A 19095-nucleotide genomic window follows, 5' to 3' on the forward strand; every position below is an offset into this window, starting at 1 on the left:
CAGACATCACATACTACGTGGAGAGGGAAATCCAGACGTTCATTGATTTCCTCGTTGATCACATGAAAAATTTTGAGAAAAAAGAAAAGGAATCGCTGACGACCTAATCTCACTTTTAGAGTCCTGCTTGAAATCCTAATGATGAATAATCTCTTATTTGGAGTCTAATAAATATTCCTAGAAAACGAATGCTGCGTAATCCTACGAAATATCCTCTCTAGTCTTTTTAAAAATTTATATTTTTCAGAATAAGTAAAAATTATTAAACAAACAAGTTGTCACACTAATGTAGACACCCAGAGGACCGCAGGTAATGATTCTTTTCTTTGGTGCAACCAGAGTGGATTGTCACAGGCCGAAAGACCTGCGAGTTGTGGTTCATAATATTTACATAAAAAATATAGTATCAATACAATTAAATGATACAGAGAATATAATCAAAATCCAAAAATGATAATGCTACAAAAATTGAAGGTGATAAAACCTTCTGTTTGTTTGTTTTCAACCTGCTGCTAAGTTCTGCTTCCAATAAATGTTTCCCTCTCCCACTCAAACAAGCCACACTGTTCGACATCTTTATGTGAGAGAACTGGTAAATAAGATGGCCTCCCTCCAAGAGCATTTGAAAACAAAAGTAGAAGGTTCTGACAGGCCTGCTCTTCTTCCATCTGCTCCATCTCAGATTGCTCCAAGGAGAGGTCCTTCCATGGTTGATAAAATGACCTGTGAATTGAAGAGTGAAGTCACATGTTAACAAAGCTATAAAAACTACCTTGAGAGCCATAAGAAACTTTGGTCAACATCCACTAACTGCAGGAGTCTAAATCACTTTCCCAGTTATCTAACCAAGCAGTTTAAACATAAGACCGACCGTGCATGCTGGATCATCACCAGGTTCTACCAACTGATTTAGCTTTGTCAACATGATAAGAACAATAATATTTTTTTTATCTCAATCTTTTAAGCCATTGAGATATTGGAAGATTTACTCATTGCAGGGCCATTCAGATGCTTGAATTCGTTGGCTGGAAGTAGATTGTGCTGGATCAGAATTGAAGTCAAGAATTTAGAAGAACAGAGAGGGATCGTCAGATCCTACCAAGCTTCAAATCCCAGTTTTTAAGGATAATCTAATCCACCTGAGAGGTGGCTTTTCTTATCCTCAAACAAAACCCACCCACCACCCCCCCCCACCCCCCCCCCACCACCACCACCAAACCATCACCACAACCCACCCAAAACAAAAAGCCTGAACTTTAAACTCCCTCTTTCCCTTCCCTATGAAATGTAACAAATAGTCCACAGATAAACAGTTCAGGCATACAAACAGTCCCCCGCATCTGTTATAGATGTTAGCATATCAGCCAAAGAGTATAAAATATATTAAAAACAATTTACATAAGTATTCCTATAAAAATCAATTATTTTCAAAATCGCATTATCCAATAAAGAGCAAATAAATATACTGACCGAAATGAGACATTTTTTTCCGTAATCTAAGACTTAAATTGGAATTTCATGGATGCAATTAAAAAGTTATATACAACAATAATGTTATAAATCATTGATGTGAAGTAGCAGATTAAAATTTATCATATTAAAATAAGACTCTTTGATACTACTTAATCATCATCAATGGATACAAAGCTGCAAACATCACAAAATTATCTTATCGTCAAATGACAAAAATTTTCTGATATTATGTCAGTTTAACGATATGTATTTTATTTAACTTTCATGCTGAATATCATCATAAAATTTCTGATGTTTTATTAACTTTTGTACTGAATATAATAAATTATATCATTTTTCCTTTGTATTAGCTTAATTCTACTTAGGAATTTATTTATGCTTAATCATTCAATCTGTAGGAGTTGAGCATTGTAATAGAAATGAATGTTGAAAGATCAATTTATATACTATCAACATTGATTATCACTAGCTCAATCATCAACTATATGACAAGAAGTTGATTGGAGGGGCACACTGACTACACAGATGGTAATGTAAGGTTATATAGGCTGATTTCGTTGACAAAAAAGGGCCATAAATTAATTATGGTCCTAGCCATGGTATAGGATGTTGCAATGAACCAACCAGTTCAGTTGTTATTATAACATACCAACAATGAATCACAATTCATTGTCTTTGTATGGTATTTTGGTCTGAACAAGTGCGAGCCGGTCTTTACCAGGCTGAACCACTTGGTTTCAAGCAGTTCAGCCAAATAAGGGCCCTGTATTGGCTTGGTGCCTTAATAATTGGGAGGAGAAGAGTGTGGAAGAGTGAGCAAGAGGTCCAATCTAGGTATTCCCCTCTTCCTTTATCTTTTCTATAATATCTCACCAATGGGTGGAAATTGAAAAATATAAGAGATCCTGTAAAAAATTTATTATTTTGGCATGATTTTACGATATGTACCAGATCTTAATCAATAGGTGCAAGCACAATTGGTTGACCTTTGCATTGATCCATGGTGACCAGAGAAACCATGGATGGGATGAGACTAAATCATTGGTTTGTAGCACCACAACCCATGGTTGAGATTGAAATGCTTTGGTAAGAAGTTGATCTGAAGTATCGACCCTCTCTATAATGACTTTGTAAATGACAAGGAGGATCTTATGATAGGTTGGCTTGAAAGCCAGCAAGATCAGCCAGAGCTTGATAAGCCAAGATCACCCCCTAGGCTATGCAATCTCATAGCCTAGTAAACCAGGTTGAATGTAGAGGACTGGGTGAATTAACACATGCCACGACCAACCGATGTCCAGCGGCGGCGGCTGTACAAAATTCAGGGAGAAGACAGTCAGGTTCACAACCTGGTTTAGAGTTGGAGATCTCCAATTAGAGATTGAAGAAGGATGTTTGAAAAAGGTCAACACAACACAAGGGCCAGCCAAAGCAGCAAGGCCAACAAAGGACACAGCCAATCAAAAAGACAAAATCAGTTAAGGTAGTCTGCCTATTCAAACCAACCAGAAGAGTCAACAAGGTCGGTTAAGCAAGGGTAAGAAGCCAGTGCCCCAAAAATCCACTTAGGCAAAGCAAAAGAAAGGAAAGAAAGCAAATATATTGGAGAGAATGGATAAGGAGCCGCTTCACAGCGACTCCTGGGACTACCAAGTCCATTGATCATAGATTGCCATCTCGTAATACAAGCAACGATAACAATGACACTTTTGAGTAATGATGAGTTTGATGTAAGGGTGGAGGCAGTAGACAAAAAGGGGGTGACACAATTTCCTTCGCTTGCTCCATTCACTATTGAGTCTTAATTTGAGTATGCAATGTAGGATAGGGAAACAGGCCTAGGGCTTGGGAGGACACCATAGCATACAAGAAGAGGGGACCTAGAGATGTTGGATATGGTACCGATCTCATTGATGAGGTGGTGCATCAAGTGGGAATGTTGGACATATCAAGATCTTCTTGTACTCAGAATCATCATCCTATATTGGATCACATCCTCTTGTGCCAGGTTATGAGCCATAAAGATACATGCCCTCTAAGTCTCCATGTTCAAGTATCATCCTTCCCAAGGTTTGGCATACTGTACCACTCAAGGCATACCATTCCATACTAGCCTGTTACCACTATGCTCTATGGGAGGGTGTAGTGACACTCAATACTCCGAACCAGACCCATGCTGACACTAACAGATTTGCACCAGTACATAGCCCAATACTGAGACAGCAAACCTTAATCCTTCCCAACCTCACTCAAACTATGGATCATATGCTAGTCACTTGTTGGATTTTCACCAATATGCCTGACATAGTAGTACCACATGACCATCCAATACAAACAAGCTATCAAGATCCTACATGGATACAACACCAAGTCCCGAGTCCAATCCCAAGACATGATAAAAAACATGACCAAGATGTGCATAAGGGACATCAACACTCAACTTGGAACTGAAGATGCATGTATGCTGCATTTCAAATTTTTAATGCAAGTACTTTATATTTTCAATATGATACCAAAGTTAATTTAACATGTATTCTATAGTCACACCATTCTTTAGGAATGTAACATAAAAAGTTTAAGTATATTAGATTTAAACGTCAAAAGCAAACTTATAAAAACCTATTGTTCACCCAAAACTAAATAAAGAAAGCTTAAAACCTTTAAAAATAAAATATATATACTTACATATATATATATATATATATATATATATATATATATATATTGATGTACTAATACGATTTGATACAATAAGATACCAATATGTAGTCCTATACTGGCTTGGCAAACCTCTCTCTCGACAATCGTGAATCCTAAGAAGGCTGGACCAGGGATAGACCTAAGCTTGGATATTTTATTTTGCACAGAGTGGCTTACCCAAGACTCAGACCCATGCCCTTGTGTTAGCCCAAACTTTTACAATTACAACATGCAATGGCCCCTGAAAATAACAGGTAATTTAAGATTGCATAGATCTTGATAGGAGCTCTAGTTACAGTAACTCCTATCACTTGTGTAATGCTAATGAACACCCCTGATTGCCCTCAATAGTTGCCACTCAACCTATTAATATTTTGGTCATGGTTCAAGTTTGAGCATTAAGGCTTGCTTGTCAAAGCAGGAGCCACATGTGACTCTGTACCTAAAGCAAAACAAACATGGAAAATAGGGCAGTTATATAAGATTCGAATTGGCAGGCTGTCAAGACTCTAGATAGTTGCAACTAAACATTCCTCAGAACATCAACTTGCTTGTAAATAGAGCAATATAAGTAGCGAGCTTATGTACCATCTCCAAGCAGGATTAACTTCGAAAGGGCAACGTATCTTCGAGCAGAGCAATGATACTTGACCATGATTCACATCCAAATATTCCTTGTCTGCAGCACATACAGAGTCTTATCAAACTCATCAAATCTTTTTACAAATAACATAAGAGCAATTTTATGATTATTTAAAGATCCCATCATATTCATCTTAAATAGGTATGGGCCTACATAAATAGTAACTGAAGGCAGATTAAAGCTCGAAAACAAGACAAAATTGTACCCAACATGGTGAGGACTTTTCTAAACCAAACAATTTGTCTTTCAATCAAATTATTAGCCTTCATATAAATTAGAAATCTTCTGCATTACGCCTACTTTATGTAAAATCTGCAGTATTTAAGCCAAGTTCACTCCAAAATATGTAATTCATTTTCCAGCTTCCTTTCCTTGTTAGGAAAAAAAGAAAATACTCAATTATTGCATAGTGCTTTGCTCTATATTTTTTGTGATGAGAATGTGATATGTGTATTCTATTTCGCATACCAACTAAAAAATTTCTGTTCAAATTTCAAGATTCAGTATTGTTGATTTCAGAACTAAGAAAACGGAAAACTTATTACTGATATTACAAAAGTATATCATATGATTGCCATATCATAATACAGTCATATTTTGGCCCACATAACTCCCAAATATCTCCACTCAATTTAAGATTCTTTTAACATTATAAACATTAACATTTGATAAAACATAATAGAATTGGAACACATATTAAGGCCATCGATCTAAATAATGGAACATCTAAATTGGAACAACACATTAATTGAAATTTTAACTATATAAATTAGGTTTTTCCAAGCACAAAAAGGACATCTTAAAGAATGCTAGATGCATGTCAATGTTAACAGATGACCTAACAAGATGAAAGTACCAAACTAATAAAAATCATTTGTTTGCTAATTTTTTTGTTTAAAACTTATGCCACTATTGCATGGTTTGACAATTATTTTGTACTTTGCAGGACTTGAAATTTATGGTTTTTTTTATTACAGGCTGGTAGCACCATACCAAAGGGCACTAGCATCAAATGTAAATAATGGGTGGTAGCAATGTAGGATGGTAGGCAATGACCCAAGTTGAGGTAAATACACTACAAAGAGAAGATGAGTGGCAGGATGTCTCATTTGAAGCAACATTTGGTGGGCATAGTTGTCGATGTGGTACCACTACCATATTGATTGGTTCTTGCTGAAGTGAAGGACATTATGGGAAGAAAAGGGAAAAAGAAATCACATAGAAGCAAATGATTGAGTTGACAAATATGCCAAGACAAGCATAAGATGATAATGATGATGGTAGTGATGTTTCTAGTGAAGATAATTGTGACAGCTTAGATACATAGATGAATTTAGTAGGTTCACCAAGGCAGGTTCTCATAGCCTAGGGAGATACTAAAAAAATCCTTGCATCATTAGGGAAAGGGATGGTCAAGGCTTCAGATTGTATGCAAGGTCATCCGCTTCCACGGTGCCTCCTAATGCGAAAATAGAGCTTCAAGTCCACTGTCCCATTATGCCTATGGTGTAATGATCACAATAATTAAACCAATATCCAGTAATTCTTTTTTGTAAGTCTAATCATATAGGATGGTAAGCAAAAAAAAAATATAGAAACTGTAAGGAACAACCAGAGCATGTACCTGCTATGTTACACGCATTCGGGAGTAGCAGCAAACATAATGCTAGTATGACAGAGGAAAGACCACTAGAGTTTCTTCCGAGGAGCTGTTGGAGGTACAGTATTTCAATGGCTAATGCCTCATTAGCACCAGAATTATTTTGTTCAGTTTCACCTTCTTCTTTGATTACATCTTCCAGCAGACACTGCAGAGTTTTGCAGCTTGATCCCAAAGAAACATGTGTCTTCATTTCAGAAGTTCTGTTTGAAATGCTTCCTAGGATTACTGAAGCTGTTGCCCATCGTAACAGCTTTGAAATTTGAGATTCTTTTCCATGATCCTCACATGAAATTAGCATATCAGGGTCCGGTTCCTTGCCCAGATAACTCTGATCAGAGAATGACCGCAAAGCAGATGAAATGGTCCACATAAGAAGTTTTGATAATCTTGCCCTATCCTGTGATGGCCACATTGACAGCAAACTCAAAATTGTAGCATGTGCATGTATGGCTGCATATAAATGCATTGTGCTACATGAAAGAATGTAATGACAAGGAACATAAAATACTAAATAACATTCTAATAGCAATTCAGAATATAATATCATACACTTATTTACATACACATTTTTGGCTATGAAGAAAAATGTAGGTTAGATACACCTTAATTATCGAAAATGCATTATAACAAGACCAAGGACAGGTCCAAGGAATCAATTTTATGCCATTGTCTTTTCTATGGCCTGCCTGCAGGGTGCTGGCTTGTGAGGTATCATTTCCCTGCACACTCCCTTCTCTAAGGACCACTGATGAATTTGTTCATCAGGAGATATTCAACCCATCCCACCAGTACCATACAGTTCCGCATAAAGAAGGTCCTTCGGATGGGTGCAGACACTGGTTTCCATGAGAATTGGTATGTCCCGCTCACACCCCCACTGAAACCACTCAGGATAGGCTGATACCTGTACTAGATCCCTTTGTTTTGAAAAAACAATGAGCAAAACGTGGCCTACTGCTGCTCCCTTTTCTATTGTCTTCATTCACAGGTGAGGCTTAGGCTTAAAGCATGAAAGAGAGAGAGAAGAAAAGAGACGGGTAAAACTCAATATTGAATTAAAAACCACATTTAAAGACCTTAAAACAGTTGAACATTCAAATTTCATTTATGACAACAAGAGTTTAAAAAAAATAAAAACAATAAAAAAACATTCAATACTATATCGAGATATGAGTGCTAAAAAATTACTTGTGCGTGCAGGTTTTATATGCCAGTGTTGTGATATTGACACATGGCACTCGCTCCCCAAATATTACAACCATTGTATTTCTAGGTCAGATAAATTGGGCTACCAGTTAAGTGGTGTTCCATCTTGTTAATAGCTTTCAACATAAGCTAATCCAATTATTCTCATTGTGACTTCAATAAAGAAACTTAAATACAAGTTTTGCCATCTTGGTACAAGACCCCATACCAGTACCATCCCATTACAGTATTGGTATGTGGTATCGTACGAAACAGCAAGGCATACCAAATATTGGAATAAGACAAGACTACATACCAGTTCAATACCAGCATTATATAGTGCTAAATGGTATGGCCAACCTTGCTAGTATAATAATTTTATTTCTATCAAAAAAGTATATTTATATCTATTTAACTACAAAATCCTAGAATGAGTTGTCCTCTTTTGTTTTTATCCAAAAGGCCTTGCCACCATCACATACAATACAAAACATTCTTAAAATAATAGAACCTAATATTTTAATAATACCAATATTTTTAGATAGGAAACTTTCTAAAAAATCTTTCGCAACAAAAAATTATTATTTCGTTAAATTTTTTCAAAAAAGAACTTTCCCTAGAAAATGTCATTTACTAATAATAATGGAAACAGTAATTATTAGTAGACATAACAAATAATTTTTCTAAAGTTAATTTTTGTACAGTGAATGTAAATTCTTTACTGATACTTTAATAATTGAAATTTTACCTTGCTACAAAACATGTTACATAATAATATAAATAATCATTATCACATATTTTCTGTAAGTGAAATAAATATTTTTTAGATTCAAATTTACATGCTAACTGAAATTTATTTGATGACTAATAATTTGAAAAAATATGGAATCTTTTTTTTTTTTACAATTTCAATATTTTATTATAACAGCTAAGTATAATCTGATTGATACTTTATAAGCTAATTATCTAATAGAGGATAAGTATGTTTTTCTATCAAAAGATAAGAACAGTTAATATCTTAAATATGAAGTCCTTCATCATGGATTAAATTTTAAAGAGATAAAGCTGCTAGTTCTCTTAACCCCCTCACAACCAAATAGGATTGTGTTCTCAACCCATAGCTAGAGACACTTTGATCGAAAGCAAAGATGACTAAATACAGCATTAAATACGAGAAGCTAGTGTTATGTATCATTACCTCAACACATGTCAGCATGTTAGCCTACACCAATGAGTAACTCTAGCACTCATACCTAGATGCCAAACTGCTCCAAAAGTCAGGATGGTTGCATCCTGGAACAATACAGACCTAGGACTAGACCGTATACAGAGATTGATATTGCGATTTAAACCCTTCATTCAACCTCAAAAAAGCAGCCTTCTTGACCCACTACCTCCAATGATGCCTGCCCATGAAATTGGCGCAAACACAATAACTCGGTTCGCCTTTTGTAGAATCTAGCATTCCTTCAAAAGTTAACTGCAACTTAACTGAACCTAGATTCACGCTCTTATACAGAAAATGATGATTTTTTTCCTGCCATGTTGAGAAATCAGCCAATTTTCCTAGACTCTTATGGCTGAGATGCCAAAGAGTCAGCCCCTTCTTGAGGTGTTTCATGCTAATAAACATGTCAGCATCTTTATAAGCCGTCAATCATCTCCTCTGAAGAAGAAATAATTTGTGAAATTATGCAATGGTATAACCACAAATACAGGACTTACCTCTCTAGGGTTAGCTTAACAAATTCATTTTTCATCATTCAGTAGTATCAAAAACTAACATTCTTTTAAAAAGAAATCCAGTTCACAATTTCCCATTAAGATTATTTTATCTTCTATATTTTTAGCATGCTTGTAAACAAAATACAATAGGACAAAGAAGTCTTACAGTCTTCATCATGAATGACCATACCATCTCCATTTATTCCCACAACCATCCAAAAATAGTGCAAACTCTGGCATACTGATCCTTAAACTTATGCACCCTGGTTTGATCACTAGTAGTACCAAGCTCGTCTTTACGACGCCCACAATCATACCCACCCCATCCCTGCAATCTATCCTAGTATTTAAAGAAGCTAGCACCAAGGAAGGCCCAAGTCTAATAAGAAAACCAAATAATGGATATCAAAGGATTTGGCGCCAATGCTCAGGCATCTGAGTACTGCTAGCGTCCTAGAAAATTCAATCATAGCTTTTTGTTATTTTCTTTCCTAATTCATTTGATCACAAGTCCCTGTTCATTTAAAAATATAGGTCAATTTTTAGTTTTACTAGGAGTCAAACAGCAATCCAAGTTGTATTAGCTCAAAGGATTCTGTGATTAAACAAGGTTAAAGACTAGAGCTATAGGATAGCTTAAGCAAGCACAGGGCTGCTTGAATGGCTATAACTACAGCAACAAGTTCAAAGATTTGACCATTCACAACAACCTTGTGAATATTATACCTCCAGAAGATTGCAAGGGAATGTGTTGGATTCAGCCTAGATATCCACCAAGAAATTTTGATCACTAATCTTGAGACCCAAGATCGAGCTTATCAAGCCAAGGTGATATCCTCACATCAAATCATCAATCCTTCACCAAATCAAGTTTGCTATTATGCAAGTAGAATCAATGAGCTTGTGATCCAGCCAAGGGCAACTTACCGGTTTATGAAGAGGGTCTGAAGACTTATTTGTCCCTCACCACCCCCCCCCCCCCCCCACTCCCCTCCCCCCGCAACCCGCCCCAAAAAAAAAAAACCAAATGTGATCAAATGAGTTACCTCACCATCAACTCCCTCAGCAAGAATAATTTCAACTTTCAGCAATCCAAAATCCAAAGAAGAAATCATAAGAGAGTAATATCTAAATCAAGAAAGAACCATTTGAAAATTCTTCTACTGACAATGGTATGAAGATGCAAAGGAATGGGTCATACTTTCTTGGCAGTGATGAAGATCCAGTCATTCCTTCATCCAGCAGGAAATTAAAGTTGACGATACAAAAGGTTTAAGAGGTCATTTTAGTTGACTAAATGATAAGAGTCAACTATCATCTAATGATTCATTACAGGCCTAATTTTAGAAGCTCGAGGGTTTTAATAAATAGGATCCACTCCTTACCAGCTATCATCAGACATGGCCCTACCCGGCAGATAAGGATCTAGACGGGAAAAGGCTTGATGATTATGATTATGATACTACCATCTTACCAAACATCATTAATCTTTGTCTTGACTAAATCCTACTTTAATGCATCTTAGTTTTCTTAGTATAACTTCAATGTATCATTAAGCTTTATCTTGACTAAATCTTCCTCCAATGTATCTTTATTTCTTGAGTTTGTATTGCTCCCAGTTTCAAATCTAGGCTACATGCCTTTGTGAACCCTAAAATTGTACCTGCACCTTATTACCAAGCACTCAATTACTGAAAGCAAATATGGGGAACGAGGTCTCTTAAACAAAACAAAAGAGGAAGAAAACACTTAGAAAGCGGGTACATGGATAAAATTCCAAGGAGATTCTAGACTAGGTGTGCCACCATAAATGGAAGATTCCTGCTAAGAATTCAATTCATATAATACCATTCATATTAAGGGTCAAGTAAGTTCAGAAACTCTAGCAGAATGGTAAGAGTCATCAGCATTTCTTAGTCTGGACAAAGCATACCAAATTCCACTAGTCCATTAACAAATTATTTAAATTGTTTTGAAACAAACATTACACAAAAGAAGCCAATTGAGAGCATCCAATCTGTAAAAGCATAAAGTTCAGAGAGGGTATATGAAGTAGAGGTAGCTAGGTACATCAAGTAGCGGTAATTACCATGTGAGATACAACTGGAACAGGTGTGCTCATAAGGATGGTATCTATCGCAAGTTCAATGGTAAGATTAAACTCCATGTTATTGAATTCACTATAGATGACTTGGTATAATCGAAATAAGCTCTCCAGTGATAGGGTAAAATGTGGCTGGAATATCTTCCTTTTTTGTGATAACCGGAGTGTTGAAACTATCACATGTAACATAGAGTTTATTAATGAAACATTTTCTTTCAGCAACTTGAAAGCACCCACAAACACTCCGTATAAGTGCGTTGAAAATTCTGACAGCTGCTCAAGGGCACACTCTTGCAGCCACTCAGTGATTGTTCTCGAGGACACCACATCATTAATTACCTAAAGCCAACATAAAAACAGAGCTTACATAAAATTAAATCAAGTTACAAGAAAATTAATAAAGCAAATAAACGAGAATAGAAGGAGACAAAGATTATTTGACCTAAGTATTTTTGTCCAATAAACTTCCAACTATTTACCATTACATCAATCAAGCTATCTGAGACTAAAGAACTATTCACAAAGGGCCGAATTCTTAGAAGCTTTCTTGAAAACAAAAAGGTAACATGATAATCTCATTGAAAATCGTCCATCAAGCAATGATAGAATCAAGAAATGATATAAAGAAAATTGACAAGTTATACCCTTGCTATGGAACAATGTGAACCCTAGTATTAGTAACAATCAAATGTTTTGTGACTCAGCAAAAGAAATATGACAAGCTAAGCAGGAAAACAAATCGCTAAGCAGGGAAACAAATCGCTAAGCAAGGTTTCAAATATCAGTACCAGGCTCCCAGCCTTGTACAAGTCTTTTGCCAAAACAATATAGTACCAACTACCAAGTAGTGACATGGTATGGGGCTGGCTGTGTACTGGTGCTGAAAACCTGCAGAACAGTACCATTCGTGCCATCCCGTTCCAGCAATATTGGAACTTTGTCATTAAGTAAATACCATAATCAATTGATAGGACAATGAGTTAAATGTGTATCCACCTCTCACAAATGATATTGAAAATCAAAGATAGCAGAAGTTTGGAGTTGCTAAATTTCTATCTAGGTTTAGTTCTCATTGTGAGCATCTGAAGGGTAAGTTCGTGACTAACAGCGAGCTTCCTTCTTAGAACTGCATCTACACTAGTCTTCAGTAGTATATATCTCATCTGCTACTCAGCACATAATTGAAAAATCTGCATCTCTACTGGGTTGAGATACAGGTCAAGAACATGGTGGAAGAGATTGAGATGGGTGTGGTGGTCATCTAGGAGGCATAGTGATATCACAGTGGATTGTACCAAGTGGCGCGCTAGTCAGTGCAAAATGCTACTGGGATGTGATTGGAAGGCCAGGTAAATCAAGCATCTTCTTCTACTATTCTAAGCATGTATCTTCCAATTATGATTCATCGATGCTCTCTCTCTCAGGTGACATGGTCTCTTTCTAAGAAATATAATCAGTTTCATTTGTAGAAGTTTTCATCTGAAGACATTGTTAATTAATTATACATTTGCTCATCATGCATCTCATTGTTCACCCTGCTATTGATTCAGGGACATATGACTGGTGCTCTTAATTATTTTCTTCTCTTAACTTTGTAACATGTTACCTTTGCTAGTGATACCTTATCTCCTATTTTTGGACAAGTTTAGGTCCTATTATCAGTTTATATGTCCCTAAGTTTCTGTGCAACTTGTTATCTATGAGAATTCACAAAGTCTTTGAATTGTGCTGTTTTATTTTATCCTAAATTGAAATTCAAGATCTCCATACAAAGACAATGATCAGTTGATCACGTGAGGAAGGCTTATATATTTTCGATCCTAATGGCAGTTCACCTTTTAACCCTATTGAGCTATGAAGAGTCTTTATTTAGGTGGCATTGTCATTCAGGACATTTATCATTTCCTACTTTGCATCACAGTATTTGTAATGGCCCATACCAAAGTGCGTGAATGGTCCTGAACCACCAGATTTGGGGCTTATCAAACTAAACCAGTTGGTTATCGGGACGGAACGATTTATCAATTTGCTTTTGGTTCGGGCTTTCAAAATCCACACTCATCTTGACTAGAGTTTCATCACCACCACCAACAATGACAATGACGACCCAGTATGCATCCCTCTCTCTCTCCTCTCTTGCTTCTCTCTCTCTCCCTCTCCATTTGAGGAAGCCCTCTGCTCTCTCTTGCCTCAACTAGAGTTTCATCACCACCTCCACCACCGATGATCAGAATGATGACCCGATATGCATCCATCTCTCAGTCTCTCTCTTACCCTCTCCACTCTCTCCATTCTCTCTTTTTCACTTGCCTCTCTCCTCTCTCTCTTTTCCCACCTCCCTCCCCCTCTCTCTCTCCCTCTCCCTCTCCCTCCCTTAATTCTAGTATAGGTTGGGTCAGCATGGTACATACCAATACCATACGGATCATTAACCAGTATAATACCCGGTACCAGTTCGACGAACATTAATCCATAAGGAACCTTGTACAAGTCTTGTGAGTTTACTAAGCACCGTTAAGCTATATTTCCCCCATGTGCTAATAAAAATAGGGCTCCAATACACAAGGCTCCCACCATTGTGGGGCCCATGGAGGGTAAGATGTACGCAACCTTACCCCCACCTGTGAAGAGTCTAGTTCTGTGTTTTGAACTTATGACCGCCAAGTCATAATAGAGCAACCTTACTGTTATGCCAAGGATAAACCCTCTCCTCCATGAACTAAAGCATAATCAAAATTCTTTTACTCTTGTGCATAATGATGTTTGGACTTCTAATACTTCATTTTTGGATGGATTTAGTTATTGGTTATTTTATTGATAATTACTCGCAAATGACATGGCTACCTCCTAAAAACAAAGACGACAATGTTCTCTATGTTTAAAACATTTCATAAAGAAAATCTAAATTAGTCCAACATCAACAATAAAATTTTAAGAACCAATAATGAAGAAGAATACATGACAGATGAGTTTTTATCTTACCCTCAGGACCACGAAATTCCTTTGCAGACATCTTGTGTTTGCACATCTCAACATAATAGAGTTGCTAAAAGAAAAACCAAACATTCAAAAATCTTATTTGAGTAATGCAATGTTAACTACATGTTATTTAATTAATAGGGCACTTTCATCTTCGTTAGGTAATAATAGTCCCATTCAAGTGTTCTTCCCTCAAGAACTAAGCTTTCCGGTAGTGCTCCATGTCTTTGATTGTGTTTGTTTCATGCATAATATTAGTTCATACAAGGAAAAGTTACACCCTAGACTCTTCAAGTGCATTTTTCTAGGATATTCACGTTCACAAAAAGGGTACAAGTGTCATGAACCTATCTCTCACAAATGGCAGCATCTACATTCTTTAATTGTTATCATCTATGAAGATATTTCTTATTATTCTCAGAAAGTCACACTATGGGAGATATTCATGAAATCATAACGAAGCTACAGTTTCTCATCCTATACTTCCTTTACCTGTAGATGAGCTATCTAGCATACCTCAAGTCAAGGAGTCCCCTTGTATCATTGTTTAAACCAAGAGGAAGAAGAATATGACATCCAAAGACAATTTTCGATCAATGGACCAACCTAAGTTGGAGGCCGAGGTATAGGTACCAATTTTAGATCTACTCTTGCCCATGATATTGATCCACCCATTGCTCTTTGAAAACCAAAAATAACTGGTACCTCTTGTTGGGACAAGTCAACCGACTTCCGACTCCAACTCTACATCGACCGCATGAACACATTACGCCGACTCACGATCGGTAAACCAACTGACAATCGGCTACTATCAACCATCAACTAACAATTTGGTTAACTCCCGACCGAAAACCATCGGCATATCAGAGTTACCAGCCAATGCTCATTCGGGTCTACTACCGACTTATCAGTATTACCGACATATAGTCAGTCTATCTGCTCAACATACCTTAACCGTTATGAACGGTTATCGACTACGTGTCACGACCATTAATGGAAATAAACAGCCCACTAGTTCTACGATTATGGCCCGATAATTTAGCGCCATAAAAAATAGGACCACGTATTCGACGATTACATCAAAATCATCTATAAAAGGGAGGTAAACGAATAGCATGGGTAAGACAATTCTGAGCTAAGATTCTGCCACTCTAAACACTCTTTATCTGCTGTTCACCAACCTCCTCTCTGACTTAAACATCGAAGGATCCCCACCGAACACAACTCCGATCTATGAAGACTTTGTCTTGCAGATGCTCTTCATCGGCGACAGACGACAGGAGATTAGCCGCAACAGATTGGCACGCCAGGAAGAGAATTACAGTTAACCATGTCAAGAACCAGAGCTCAACATTCGACTGAATCAGCGAGGCAGTCTTCCCGTCGGAAAGATGTTCCTCCACCTCCAGTGGCAGAGCCCAGTTCTTCGCGTCCTGTGGTCACCACAAACGCACAGATTGCTGTACTTATACAACAAATGAAGATTTTGACGGAGGCAGTTCAAAGCCTCCAGCAGCAGCAAACCCAGCAGCAGCCATCAGTGAAGCAACTGGTGGCTCAATCAGTGCCATCCAGGCACAGCCACTGTCTTCCACAGCGCTCACCCTCCTCATCTCCGGAGCGACTGTCTCAACACTCCCACCGAGACGGACAACCGCATTCTCGACACACTCACCGTGCCACCCACCATTCACGGCGTTCTCCCTTTTCTTCCCATCTACGCAGTATCAGGAAGGGAAAACGACTGCAGACGCCTTTTGCTTCACCTTCTTCGAGCTCTTCAGGGGGTTCCACCCCTAGAGTTTCCCAACAACAGTGGTTCGATGACTACGAACGTAAGTTCAGAAAAATTGATCGTCAACTTGTCCGACTTCAGGTGGAAAGTCGGAAGTCATCCAATGACTACGACTTCCACACTGCCCAACTTCTCTCTCGACGCATCTTGGATGAACCAATTCCCTCTCGATTCAAGATATCGCAGATGGAGTCATACGACGGCTATACTGATCCGATCGACCATCTGGAGAGCTATAAGGCTCTCATGATGATCCAGAGGACAACTAACGCCCTCTTATGCATTGACTTCCCGATGACTCTTCAGAAAGCTGCTCGAGCCTGATATTTCGGACTTCAATCGAAGAGCATTAACTCTTTCAAGCAGCTTGAACATTCTTTTGTGGTCCACTTCAACACTAACCGAATGCCGTCACGGACATCCGATAGTCTCTTTTCAATCAAGCAAGATGAGACAGAGACATTGAGAGACTTTGTGGCTCACTTCAATACGGCCACACTTGAGGTCAGAAATCTCAACGAAGATATGGCTATATCGACCATGAAGAAAGATCTAAGGAGATCGAGATTCACCTACTCTCTAGACAAAACTCTCCCTCGAACCTATGCTGAACTTCTGGGGTACGCGTACAAGTACATTCACGCGGATGAAGCTGCTTCTGACCGACGCCAAACAGATGAAAAAGATCAAAAAAAGAAACAAAAGAAAAGTGAAGCTTCGACCGAATCAAGTAGGCCAACTGTCAACAAATGAGCTTCACCTCGACGATGGAGTCCGAAGCCGAACAACTATGGCAAGTATGACTCCTACACTCCTCTCTCTGCTCTCCGTACGCAGATCCTGATGGAGATCGAAGAAGAGTACTTACGACACCCCCCACCAATGAAAGCACCATCGAGGAACCGAGATAGGAAGTACTGTCAGTTCCATCATGATCACGATCACGATACCGAACAGTGTATCCAGTTCAGGGACGAGATAGAAGCCCTGATTAGATGAGGCTACCTCAAAAAATTCTGACGTGATCGTCCGACCCAACCTCCCACCGACCAGCAATCTCAGTCGCAAGCTGAAGAGACTCAACAATCAACCAACGACGGGAGTAATCAACATGATCTCCGGACAACAGAAAAACTGGGGGGCAACTTCCGAAGAAGAGTCGGCGAAAAAACGATGACTCGACAATGTAATAACTTTTTTGAAAGATGATGTTCGGAGAATACAAACTCCCCATGATGATGCTGCCATTGTTTCAGCAACGACAATAAATTATGATGTAAAAAAAATTTTAGTGGATAATGAAAGCTCGACGGATGTTTTGTTTTACTCGACTTTCTCTCGAATGCAACTACCGACTGATCGACTTAGAAGAGTCTCGACGTCATTGGTCGGTTTCGCAAGAGATGCAGTCACTGTGGAAGGAGAAATCACTCTCCCATTAACCGCAAGAACTGAACTACAACAGAGTACTGTTCTCGTGATATTCACGGTTATCCGAGTTTCCTCGACTTATAATGCCATACTCAAACGACCTGGTCTAAATGCTCTGAGAGCAATAGTCTCCACTTATCATCTACTAGTCTGATTCCCGACAAGAAACGAAGTCGGAGATACGTGGAAATCAACAACTTGTCCGATGCTGCTTCCTAGTTTCTACACAAAATAATCAATCCGAAGACTTTATCCGTTGATAAATTGGACTAAAGAGAGAATGAAGAAAGGGATGAACCAGCCGAACAACTGATTTTCATCTCATTAAAAAAAGATCCAGAGAAGACGGTCCAAATTGGATTGCAGTTGTCTGATCCGAAGCAGCATAACTAATAAATCTACTCAGAGCAAATGCCAATATTTTTGCTTGATCGGCTACTGATATGCCAGACATTCCTCCGAAAGTAATAACCCATCGACTAAATATTGACCCAAAGGTTAAACCGATGAGACAAAAGAAAAGACCTTTTGCTCCTGAAAGGCAGAAAATCATCGACGAAGAGGTCGACAAGCTCTTTGCAACTGGCTTCATCAGAGAAGCTACCTATCCCGATTGGCTCGTCAATGTAGTGATGGTGAGAAAGACCAATGGAAAATGAAGAATCTGCATCGACTAGACAAATCTAAACGAAGCTTGTCCGAACGACAGTTTTTCTTTGCCGAAGATTGATCAATTAGTTGATACGACTTCGGAGCACCGACTCTTAAGCTTCATGGATGCCTTTGCAGGCTAAATCAAATTCGGATAGCACCCGAAGATGAAGAGCACACAGCCTTCGTAACCGACAAAAGCATCTACTGCTATAAAATAATGCCTTTTGGTTTAAAAAATGCCGGAGTCACTTACCAACGGCTAGTCAACAAAATCTTCAAGGCACAGATAAGGCGAAATATGGAGATTTATGTGGACGACATGCTGGTGAAAAGCTCTCGAACTATTGATCATGTTCGGGATCTGGAAGAAGCCTTCAGCACACTTCAACGACACCAGATGAAGTTGAATCCGACTAAACGTGCATTCGGAGTAACTTCTGAGAAGTTTCTCGAATTTCTTATGTCCCAACGAGAAATCGAGATCAATCTCGAGAAAATAAAGACTATCATCAACATGAAACATCCAAGCTTCAAGAAAGAGATACAGCAGCTCAACGAAAGGATCGTCGCACTCAACCGATTCATATCAAGATTGGGAGAAAGATGCTTGTCTTTCTTCAAAACCTTGAGACAATCAAATGACTTCACATGATTGGACGAGTGTCGACAATCTTTCGAAAACCTAAAAAGATATTTAACATCTCCACCACTGCTTACAAAACCAAAAGTCGGAGAAGCTTTGT

At 38.2% G+C, this 19095-nt stretch overlaps 1 protein-coding gene across 2 annotated transcripts in view; it reads right to left on the minus strand.

Moving 5' to 3' along the window:
• Positions 1-340: 340 nt before the first annotated feature.
• Positions 341-19095, minus strand: part of LOC105042129 (uncharacterized) — a 45018-nt gene continuing 26263 nt past the window's right edge. For both annotated transcript variants that reach the window (XM_010919230.3, XM_073243371.1), the window contains exons 11-14: positions 11479-11832; positions 6441-6876; positions 4762-4852; positions 341-723 (exon numbers count right to left, since the gene is read on the minus strand). In XM_010919230.3, the coding sequence (XP_010917532.1) occupies positions 513-723; positions 4762-4852; positions 6441-6876; positions 11479-11832 (1092 nt within the window). In that variant the 3' untranslated portion in view covers positions 341-512. The remainder of the gene's footprint in view (positions 724-4761; positions 4853-6440; positions 6877-11478; positions 11833-19095) is intronic.

This window comes from Elaeis guineensis, chromosome 9, assembly GCF_000442705.2.
Source record: "Elaeis guineensis isolate ETL-2024a chromosome 9, EG11, whole genome shotgun sequence".
Classification (NCBI taxonomy): Eukaryota; Viridiplantae; Streptophyta; class Magnoliopsida; order Arecales; family Arecaceae; genus Elaeis; species Elaeis guineensis.